At 38.0% G+C, this 12,142-nt stretch overlaps 1 protein-coding gene across 4 annotated transcripts in view; it reads left to right on the forward strand.

Moving 5' to 3' along the window:
* Positions 1–12,142, forward strand: part of lrrc74b (leucine rich repeat containing 74B) — a 43,027-nt gene continuing 30,885 nt past the window's right edge. The window contains exons 1-5 of one of the 4 annotated variants that reach the window (XM_034170888.1): positions 1–163; positions 1,981–1,986; positions 2,115–2,271; positions 6,414–6,478; positions 8,999–9,131. In XM_034170888.1, the coding sequence (XP_034026779.1) occupies positions 101–163; positions 1,981–1,986; positions 2,115–2,271; positions 6,414–6,478; positions 8,999–9,131 (424 nt within the window). In that variant the 5' untranslated portion in view covers positions 1–100. Of the gene's footprint in view, positions 164–1,218; positions 1,225–1,980; positions 1,987–2,114; positions 2,272–6,413; positions 6,557–8,998; positions 9,132–12,142 lie in introns of all 4 variants that reach the window. The other 3 variants (XM_034170886.1, XM_034170889.1, XM_034170887.1) reach the window with 3 other exon arrangements.

The raw sequence follows: 12,142 nt of genomic DNA on the forward strand, positions 1-12,142 counted from the left end.
TCACAAATACTTTTTCAGGGTTGAAAAAAACTCCACCCCATTATACCTCTTCTCCGCTTCTTTAACAGCCTTCCAAAGAGGAATCTACTGGGTTGAAGTCATGTTTGAAGGGAAGACAACAGGCTGTGATGATAATGAAACGGATCATCTGCCGCTGAGAGAGGTAGGAAGCAGAAACTATAAACTTTGGGAAAAATCCCAGGTGCTCTTTTGTACCAGGAGAGGGTTTATTGTGGCTTGTCTTAAGCACAATGCCCTCTCTAGGCATGACTGGGAAAGAAAGTACAATCTAAAAACTGGCTTTTGTGTCTTTATGGCTTTCCTTTCTGACCATTACTCTCCCATAAATGTATTTAACCCTCAAGCGGCCGAGTGGGGCCATTTATGTTTATGTTTGTGCACCATTCCTCCAATTTGAATGGGAAAAATGTTTCCTACCATGACTTTGTCAGTCTGTTTGTCCTGCATGTGCTCATAGAATTTTGCAAGCATCAGCCGTTTCGTGTGCAACTATAATCCAAAATTGTGCAGGATCACATATCACCCCAGTGAGATCTCTAAGATTTAGAAAAGAATAGAATAGAATAATTCTTTATTGTCCACTGAGGTGGAAAATTGTCTTTGGCTCACCAGCACAGGAGACAGACAGCACTAAAATACAAACATTGTCATACATAAAAACAAATAATAGACACAGAGATTTTTGACATTATAGCTTCAGATGGTATTGTAATTTGCTATCTCCAATGTTTTGCAGGAAAGCATGGCCAACAGACCTAGAATAGCAAGATTTAAAGCTGCACAAGCACTGAAACTGATTCTTGATGCCCGGAGTGAGGATGAAAATAGCTCCATTGATGGAGATGGGTCAGCATCAGACAGTGAACATATCTCCGAGATGCCAGACCACCCTGATATAGAATCTTTATGGAATATTGTTTTGCTATAACTCTCATACCACGTTGTAATACATACTGTACTCAATGAAAGTTCACTTTTTATGATGTATTCCCAGCTAACAAAATAAAGTTCCCAAAACATCACAAGAACATTTGTCAAATGTTATGAGAATGCTCACTGTAAAGTTCTCTGACCATTTTTAAGTTTCTTTTTGGTTCCCAGAATGTTTGACAATAACATTAGCAGAAACATTCCATTAACATTAGGTCTAATGTTCATGCTTGGACAGCGGTGGGCACAGTTCCGCTATGCTCATAGTGAGAGGTGGAGACAGTTGGCTTACTTGCTATCACTCAGAGTGACTTCGGCTGCTATATACAGAAAAGCTCAATCACAACCTACAGACAATATAAAGTTTCCACTTCACTTAATCTGGCTGTCTTTGGAGGAGGGAGGAAGCTGGAGCACCCAGAGGGAACCTAAGGAAACCCCAATGAAGTGGGATTCAAATGTGAGACTTCACTGTGAGGCTGTTCTTGCCCTGCATGCCTATTTCTACACCAATACCATAGTAAAATATCCAGCTTAACCATCCCCAATACCCCATATAAGGGGATGGTGGAAACCTGGTCGATGACTGCAGGTCACCCATATCTGGGGGAAGAAGGTGGGGCTGGTTGGGGGAGCTGTGCCAAGCATATATTTAAGGGGTCCCCCACAACCCTTGGGTGCCCCCTGGTGTGTCACTGGGCAATGGCTCATGGTGAGTAAGGTAAGGAGCCAGACTGGGATGTTGCCATTGTCCAGTGACAGGGGGAGGTAGATGGTGTGCTGCGGACCTGTGCACAAATCATCAAATACAATACCTTTTAATAAGAAGCACCAGGGAACAGGTGAAATATACTGTCTATATGGCAAATGTTGTTTTCCAGTCTGAAAACAACAGACTGGAAAAACAATGTTATGAAACCACGTGTGAGGAAAAACATAACCTCTTTGGTTCAAAAGGTTAAACTGAGGTGGCAAAAAGGACCGTGGAGAAGAGAATCTATTCCACAGGCTGGAAAAGCAGACGGACAGAGAGCTGTGAGAATGTGTCAGGTGTACATATTTATTCACTGTTTTCAAAAACAAATCCATCAAGTCTTCCCATTCAGAATGACAACAGCTTGTTTTCTGTGGCGAGAATCTCCTGATTTTTATTCTCCGTACAGCAAACAGTGAGCCAGACGGAGCCTGACGTGCCCGGTCCAAAAGGTCAACACTCAAGCTGGTGCAGGAGGACCACGATAAACAAAGGACAGGACGGGCAGGGACAAGAGGAGTGTATGATGTCTGATGACGAATATGACACCGACTTAGAACTGGAAGGTATGGAGGACAGCTGCACCTAATCAGTGCATTATTCATTTATTCCTCACCTTTCTTTAATAATTAATCACTTCATCAGTTCTATAAACTATGTGACAAACATTAATGTTGCCTAGATCTCAAAGCAGTATCACAAGATTATGCAGCCAAAGAACCAAAACTATTCTTGAGTTATGTCTGTGCAGGGTGGCCGTGCACGTGGGGGGATTGGTTTTGCTCATGTGTGTCTGTGTGAACAAGAATTTGGATCCAAATTGGACCAAACATAGTGAATTGAGTGACTGTGGGTCACTCAAGGACAAAGCACTTTGACTTTTTGGCAAAAACAGGTTGCATGAAGAAAGTGGCATGACCTTTGATCTCCGGTGACCCTGAAAGGTCAAACTCATTTAGGGTGACTATTTTGTGGAATTGGTTACAGATACCGCTATGGATACTATTAAATACTAAAATCACATGTCCCCTTTCTCTGGGTCACATCACCTGTGACCTTGGGTTATCATTAAAGATTGTTATGAAGTCATATATTAGCTTTCTATTTGTCACATGATCTTTAACCTGGGTGACCTTAAAAGGTCTATTTCAGGTACTGATACACCTATGGTTACTACTATGAAGTCATATACCACCTTCGTACTGGTGACATGAGCTCTGACTTTGGGTAACCTAATATTCAAACTCATATGGTAAATCTTTAGAGAGCAGGCTACCCTCACACACTCATGACACAAGCTCGAGCCTGTTGCTTCACCAATCATATTTTCTTTTTCATGAAAAAGAAAATATGAAATTTGTTTCTTCTTTGTCAGAAGGCACATGGGAGCAGATCTTTGAACCAGAATTTTTTCCCATCTGGTTCATTCTGAACAGAAACAGTATTTTAACGTTTCCAGTTTTGGGTTACACCCCAAAACTGACATTCCCGAACCGGTTAGAACAAAAACATATTGTTCCTGAACCAGTTAATAATGTTTGATTTCAGCTGTGGAACAGTGAAAACACTGTACAGTAGTGTTCAGAATAATAGTAGTGCTATGTGACTAAAAAGATTAATCCAGGTTTTGAGTATATTTCTTATTGTTACATGGGAAGCAAAGTACCAGTAGATTCAATAGATTCTCACAAATCCAACAAGACCAAGCATTCATGATATGCACACTCTTAAGGCTATGAAATTGGGCTATTATTAAAAAAAGTAGAAAAGGGGGTGTTCACAATAATAGTAGTGTGGCATTCAGTCAGTGAGTTCGTCAATTTTGTGGAACAAACAGGTGTGAATCAGGTGTCCCCTATTTAAGGATGAAGCCAGCACCTGTTGAACATGCTTTTCTCTTTGAAAGCCTGAGGAAAATGGGACGTTCAAGACATTGTTCAGAAGAACAGCGTAGTTTGATTAAAAAGTTGATTGGAGAGGGGAAAACTTATACACAGGTGCAAAAAATTATTTTTTCTCTCTGTTTATTTGATAGGGACAGACCAAAAAGCATTGCTACAATAACCGATGTCATGTTCATAGGTCATATAGCTAATAGCTAATTCGCAGACCTGGTCCCTAGAACATAAAAAGGACACTTACACAGTCATAAACAACACATGATAGTAGCAATATCACAATACAATAAAACACTATAAAATATGGCTAATGTCTACAGATTTGATTTAAGTTAAGCCATTGTCTTATAGGCTGTTCATCTACAATGATCGCCAATGCTTTAAAATGGACAAAAAAAACAGAGACGCATGGAAGAAACGGAAAACAACCATCAAAATGGATAGAAGAACAACCAGAATGGCAAAGGCTCACCCATTGGTCAGCTCCAGGATGATCAAAGACAGTCTGGAGTTACCTGTAAGTGCTGTGACAGTTAGACGACGCCTGTGTGAAGCTAATTTATTTGCAAGAATCCCCCGCAAAGTCCCTCTGTTAAATAAAAGACGTGCAGAAGAGCTTACAATTTGCCAAAGAACACATCAACTGGCCTAAAGAGAAATGGAGGAATATTTTGTGGACTGATGAGAGTAAAATTGTTATTTTTGGGTCCAAGGGCCGCAGACAGTTTGTGAGATGACCCCCAAAACTCTGAATTCAAACCACAGTTCACAGTGAAGACAGTGAAGCATGGTGGTGCAAGCATCATGATATGGGCATGTTTCTCCTACTATGGTGTTGGGCCTATATCGCATACCAGGTATCATGGATCAGTTTGGATATGTCAAAATACTTGAAGAGGTCATGTTGCCTTATGCTGAAGAGGAGATGCCCTTGAAATGAGTGTTTCAACAAGAAAATAACTCCAAGCACACTAGTAAACGAGCAAAATCTTGGTTCTAAACCAACAAAATTAATGCCTCGCAGATGTGAAGAACTCATGAAAAACTGTGGTTATACAACTAAATAGTAGTTTAGTGATTCACAGGATTGCTAAAAAAGCAGTTTGAACATAATAGTTTTGAGTTTGTAGCGTCAACAACAGATGCTACTATTATTGTGAACACCCCTTTTCTACTTTTTTTTACTAATAGCCCAATTTCATATGCTTAAGAGTGTGCATATCATGAATGCTTGGTCTTGTTGGATTTGTGAGAATCTACTGGTACCTTGTTTCCCATGTAAAAGTAAGAAATATACTCAAAACCTGGATTAGTCTTTTTAGTCACATAGCACTACTATTATTCTGAACACTACTGTATATGCCAGACCTGTTCACACACAGAAAATATAAGTCCTAATCTGACCTGTTACATCGTTTCAGTCGGATTCATCATAGTCTGATTGTTTTGGAAGACAAGTTATATTGAAAAACATTTGCTGAAGAAACACAGCATTTTTAAAGAAGTTCCTTTGTGTTTGTCTGCTCCAGATGTGTTTCTCAGCCTGAACCGGAGAACTCCAGCGCTTTGTCCAGTCACCAACATGAAAAATAAGCTATTTTAAAAGTTGAAAGTGTCACACCGCTCCATATATTCACGCCAGCATTCAGGCATCCGATGTATCTTCAGCGTTCTGCTAACGACAATAATAAATCCCATTAATTGCAACAAAAAAGCATAATAATAATAATAACAGAAATAAACTCAGTGTTGTTAAAGAAGTCCCTCTGTGTTTGTCTGCTCCGGGTGCCTAACTCAGCATGATACACACGATGCCGTGCTTTGTCCCGCCAGCAACAACCAAAGTAACTTGAGTGAACAACAGGAAGTGAACCGCAAAGGTTATTGTAAAGGAAAACCTCTTCAAGTACAAAAAATGAATTGTATTAGCCAGTTACCATTATTTCAAAATAACGATTCTGTTCCGCAACATAAAAAATAAAGTTTCTGGTTTCATTTTCATTCCACAAACTGGTTCATGTGAGACTCTATCCTCGATTTCTAGTTCAGTTAACAGTGTTCACACAAATTAAGGCTGAAAGTCTGCAATGCAATCTTATTATTATTATCTACTTTCAACAATATGGTGTGATATACAGCTAAAAATAACGTCTTTTTCAATGTGCAAATATATAATATGTAAAATATATCAGCAAAAACACAGTCTCCTGACAGTTTTATTGAAATTCATCCACTCAGCATTTTTTTTGTTTCTTTTATTCTTTTCTGGAGACAAATAACATGCACCGCTTGATGCCAAAATATTAGATGAGAAACTCGTAACATTTTGTAATATAGAGGGAAAGGAAGCTAAAGAGACAATGGCGAATTGACTTTTAGATACAAGTCATGCAGCCGAAACTTATCATTTCATCTGTTGTGTTTTCTCTTCATCCACTACAATATTTCACAGCAACAGCAACAATCATGTTGGGCTCAGATATTAATTTGATTCTGACTTGAACATAAAAAGGAAACTTTCTGTGCCTGCTTCCATCATTTCAGCCAACTGATGTCAGCAAAAACAGAAAGTCTTGCACACAAAGCATTTTTTTCTAAGTCTTAATGATTTAATCTCAGTCACAGGCTGTTTCTATTTTACCAGATTTAAAAGCCGTTTGATATGAATGAGCCACCCTGATGGATGAAATCAACCACAGGGGGTTTTTCAGTATCACACGAAAGATGGTGTCCAATGGACAAAGTGTCACAGCAAACTACTCTGACACAAGGATGATGTGGGCTTTTTTTTTTTTTTTTTTTTTTTGCAGAAAGAGAGGATTCACAGGATTCAGCAGGACAGAGGTGTTACCTGGAGGTGTGTAAGAAGTTGCAGGTGGTGCCATCCTCTTACTTCCTGCACAATATGCAAACTACTAGTGTGTTCATGATGCACTACAGCCTGGGGCCGCAGGTACTGAAAAGTTACTTTTTACTTCTTTACATATATATATATATATATATATATATATATATATATATATATATATATATATATATATATATATATATATATATATATATATATATATATATATATATTGAGGAAAATAAGTATTTGAACTTAGAAATCATGGAGTGGTCTGAAATTTTCATCTTAGGTGCATGTCCACTGTGAGAGACATAATCTAAAAAAAAAAAAAAAAAAAAAAAAAATCCGGAAATCACAATGTATGATTTTTTTAAATAATTTATTTGTATGTTACTGCTGCAAATAAGTATTTGAACACCTACCAACGAGCAAGAATTCTGGATCACACAGACCTGGGCTCCATAAGAAGCATTTCAAGGTCCTGGAGTGGCCTGGCCAGTCTCCAGACCTGAACTCAATAGAAAATCTTTGGAAGGAGCTGAAACTCCAAACCTGAAAGATTTGGAGAAGATCTGTATGGAGGAGTGGACCAAAATCCCTGCTGCAGTGTGTGAAAACTACAGGAAACGATTGACCTCTGTAATTGCAAACAAAGGCTACTGTACCAAATATTAACATTGATTTTCACAGGTGTTCAAATACTTATTTGCAGCAGTAACATACAAATAAATGATGAAAAAAATCATACATTGTGATTTCCAGATTTTTTTTTTTTTAGATTATGTCTCTCGCAGTGGACATGCACCTAAGATGAAAATTTCAGACCCCTCCATGATTTCTAAGTGGGAGAACTTGCAAAATCGCAGGGTGTTCAAATACTTATTTTCCTCACTATATATATGTGCGATCGAAGAAAAAGAAGATATCGTAGTGTTTGGGCGAGTGGTTGCAAACCAAAAAGAACTTTAGCGACACATTTTTAACACATTTTTACAAATGCTTACAACTGTTTTACAAACGTTTTCAACTGTTTACAGAAAAATATATTCGCTTAAAAATTTTGAACATGTTCGAAATTTGTTTGCGACAAGAAATGCTGTTTGTGACCTTAAAAACTGTTCACAAACTGTTTTGCAACATTTTCCGAATCCTGATGAAACACAAAATTTGCTACTTTCATCTGCATTCGCCACTCTGTGAGATTCATGTTTCAGAGTGTTATTTTGGCCCATTCTTCCTGCCAACACGTCTTCATGTCTGTGACAGTACAAGGTTGTCATTGCTGCACTTTTCATTTTAAAATTCTGGTGACCAGTCAGGACTGCAGACAAGCCGTTCCAGTAATGCTTCCAGTAGTAGTACCCACTTCTTCCACAGCCATGTCTTCCTAATTTTGTGCAGAATGTGGTTTGGCATTGTCTTGTTGAACAATGCATGGACATCCCGAAACTAAACTTAACTAGTAAAGAACGACTTTTATTACAAAATTTTATTTTATGATAGAATGGCATTTTAAATGTAAATGTGATGAAAAGGAGATTTTAAAAAAATCTTTATGCTGAAGCTAAAATATCTATGTTTAAACTATGTTTAAATTTACAAACTTTTTCAAGTGATTCCACAAGTTTGAGGAAGAGCTGAATGTTTTAAATAAGATTACACTCTAGCATTTCTTCAGATCATCCTGGACAAGTCACAGTTGCCTTTAGGGGAGCTATGCAGATCACAGGAATGTCTGCAGAGTACTGTGTTAAATCTAACATTAGCTGAGCTTCAATGAGCTTTCCATCTTCTTTTAAAATAGATAATGTATGCACATTGAGTCCATTCTACATATGAATTTACAAAAAGGCATGAAGTCAACTGCTTAGACGATCTCATTGTTTACTTATAGGCTGTACAAGTTGTGCACATATTTGCGTAACTTTTCACATTCACACTCCATGTTGTCTCATTTTCATTTGGGCCTACACAGTAAAATCACCAGTGTTAACATAGAGTAGGACCATATGTACACTGGCAGTGTTAATTTAACACTGTCAGCGTTAGTTTTGCACTGGTGATTTTACTGTGTACAAGCATTCAGATGCCGTAAAATTGTTCAATGACTGACCGAGTGAATACACCTCTGTTCATGGAAAATGATTTTATCTAAATAATTACATCATTATATCTGCAGCATTTATTTGCTGTCCTTTTGATGTTATTCCATTTTTTTACTTTAGTAGCATCATTTAAATTGATTAAACAGAATTAATTTATTTTTTTTAGATCTTGGATATTTATAGGCTTTTCAAATGTGCAGACATGTCTTTGTGTTTTGATGGACTATGAGACTTCAACTTCCTTAGTGAAGCTGCATGTCTGACCCACACCTCCACACAGCTGTTTTCTGCTTCGTTTGTCTCAAACAGGTTTAATATCTTAGTCTGGCTATTTTATCCTCTCTCCACCTGCGTAAGTTCACATATTCGAATGTAGAAAAAAAAAATACAAGACCAAATAAGAATTTCATTTTGTGTGGCGGTGGTGATGTGTTCGCAGGGCACCAAAGCACTGGCGGTTTCCCTGGTAACCAACACTTCAATACTGAGGCTCAACTTGCGAGATAATTGGATGGAAGGAATGGGCGGAGCTGCTATTGCTGAGATGTTAAAAGAAAATTGTTACATTACAGGTAGCTTCACCGGTGACTCAAGCATGCACACTTACTTCTCTTTCTTTGTCCTCATTCTGTCTCTCCTCCTCTCATGAGTGCCACCCACTCCCAGTCATATGCCACCGTCACCCCAATTATTTTTTGCCAGTGTATCTGTGACCTAATACTTGTTCAATGTCATGGAGCATATGTGTGGTTCAGGAAGCTATGGGGGATCAATGGGAAATGGCTCCAAACTCTTTCCACGGACATTGTTTCAATCTTCAATCATTATTATGCAGAATGTTATATATAGTGTATCCAGAAAGTATTCACAGCACTTTATTTTCCCCTTAAAATCCTACTTACAACACCCCATAATGACATGAATACTTTTTTTTTTTTTTTTTTTTTTTTTTTTTTGTAAATTTATTAAAAAAAAGAGAGAGAAAGACATCACAAGTACTTAAATATTCACAGCCTTTGCTCAATACTTTGTTGATGCACCTTTTGGTAGCAATTACAGCCTCAAGTCTTCTTGAATATGACACTACAAGCTTGGTGCACCTATCTTTGGGAAATTTTGCCCATTCCTCTTTACAGCACCTCTCAACTTCCATCAGGTTGGATGAGGAGTGCACAGCCATTTTCAGATCTCTCCAGAGATGTTCAATCTGATTCAGACCTGGGCTATGGCTGGGCCACTCAAGGACATTCACAGGGTTGTCCTTATCTTTCATAATTCTAGGCGGGCTGCCATGTGCCTTCCATGTGGCTTCCGTCTGGCCACTCTACCACACAGGGCTGATTGGTGGATTGCTGCAGTGATGGTTGGCCATTGGGAAGGTTCTCCTCTCTCAACAGAGGAATGCTGTAGTTCTGACAGTGACCACCAGGTTCTTGGTCAGCTCCCTGACTAAGGCCCTTGTCCTCCGATCACTCAGTTTAGACAGGCAGCCAGCTCTAGGAAGAGTCCTGGTGAATCTGAACTTCTTCCATTTATGGATGATCCAGACCACTGTGATCATTGGGGTCATCAAAGGAGCAGAAATGTTTCTGTACCCTTCCCAAGATTTGTGCCTTAAGACAATCCTGTCTCAGAGGTCTACAGACAATTCCTTTGACTTCATGATTGGTTTGTGTGCTGACATGCACTGTCAACTGTTTTATGACTTGGTTGATTATTTTATAATACAGATAATGTATAAAGTCAAAAATGGACTCTTGCCTCAACATGTCCAGGAGCTGTTTAAAATGAGAGAGTCCAGTTATAATTTGCATGGATCGTTGGTGTTTGATAGAAGAAAGATTCGAACTACTGCTAAAAGTCACTGCATTTCGGTAAAGGGTGTTAGAGTGTGGAATGATTGTTTAGATTGTATTAAAGTATCTAGTACATTGGCTTGTTTTAAAAGTCTGTATAAAAATAATATATTAACTTGTTATAGTTCATTAAGCAAATTGCCTGTGTGGCTATTTTTTGTTTGTTTGTCGTATTACTTTGTTTAACTGCGTTACATTGCTGACTGGTATTTGTTTTTTGTGTTTATTTTTTGTTTGTACACAGAAACTGATGTATGGGGTGGGCGTCTATAAGCTTTTGCTTCTGCCCACACCCTTTCAGCCGCACTAAATTGATAAATTGTTTGAGTTTTGTTCTATATGTTTTAATTTTTGTTTTCTCTTGACTTGTTTTATAAATGAGAGATTTATAAATGAGAGATTTTTGTTTGTGCATGCTGAATAAATCATTCATTCAAATCATTCATTCATTCATTCATTCAACTGTGGGACCTTATACGTATCTAGACAGGTGTGTGCCTTTCCAAATCGTATCCAATCAACTGAATTTACCCCAGGTGGATTCCAATTAAGCTGTAGAAATGACTCAATGATGATCAGTGGAAACAGGATATACCTGAGATCAATTTTGAGCTTCATGGCAAATGCTGTGAATACTTACGTACATGTGATTTCTTAGTTTTGTTTTTTATTTTTTAAATAAATTTGTAAAAATCTAAAAAAAAAAATTATTCACATTGTCATTAGGGGGTACTGTGTGTAGAATTTTGAAGGAAAAATTAATTTCATCCATTTTGTATTAAGTCTGTACACATAACCAAACATGGAAAATGTGAAGCACCGTGAACCACTTTCCAGATGCACTGTATATGCAAGTATGTATAATTTTAAGAAAACTAAGTAAAAGCAGTCTTTGAGTCCCTAAGCAATTTAAACTCAACATATGCTCTCTGAAGTGCATATATTACCATGGAAAGGTTTCAGTTTCTGAAAAGTGTCCTATTCAAGCCTATAGACACTTGGGTTTTGCAAATAATTTAATGCAAAAAAATTAAGACCATAATACCAGTGGTTGTTGGGATTTGGCATAACAGCCACAAAAGCAGATGAATGTTGTTAGATGAACATATGAAAATACACAGTTTTGAGTACTTTTCATGAAAATCAACTGAAATTAGTTTGGACCTTGGACCCTGATTAAACTGGTCGTTTACTGTATCTCAGTAACCACTGAGGCTGGAGAGCAGATTTTAGACTCAAACTATAGAGGGACCCCAAGTTTGTATTTGCTCCCCTTGAATATTTTTTGTGAAAATGAACAGAAATTACAGTTTGGACCTTAGACGAAGTCTGGAGTGCCCTGCTGGACCTGTTGCACCGTGACCCAATCCCAGATAAGCAGTTGAAGATGAGCGAGTGACCTTGGACCTTGATCAGTTTGACTTCTCACTGTATCTCAGTAACCACTGTTGCTGGAGTGCAGATTTTAGGCTCAAATTACTCAGAGACCCTAAGTTTTAGTTTGATCCTATTAAGCAATTTTGCTAAAAATGAGCGAACATTCATAACAGATCATATAGTGTGAATACATATAAATAAAATTACATGATCTACAACATGCAGTAGCATGGCCATGAGGTTTTTCAAAAGGAAGCCTGTTTTTGGTGTACATGCATCCACCACACACACACACACACACACACACACAGATTCTCTTCTGTCTGCAATGGTCTTTGCATTTGTCACTA

Source organism: Thalassophryne amazonica, chromosome 5, assembly GCF_902500255.1.
Source record: "Thalassophryne amazonica chromosome 5, fThaAma1.1, whole genome shotgun sequence".
Classification (NCBI taxonomy): Eukaryota; Metazoa; Chordata; class Actinopteri; order Batrachoidiformes; family Batrachoididae; genus Thalassophryne; species Thalassophryne amazonica.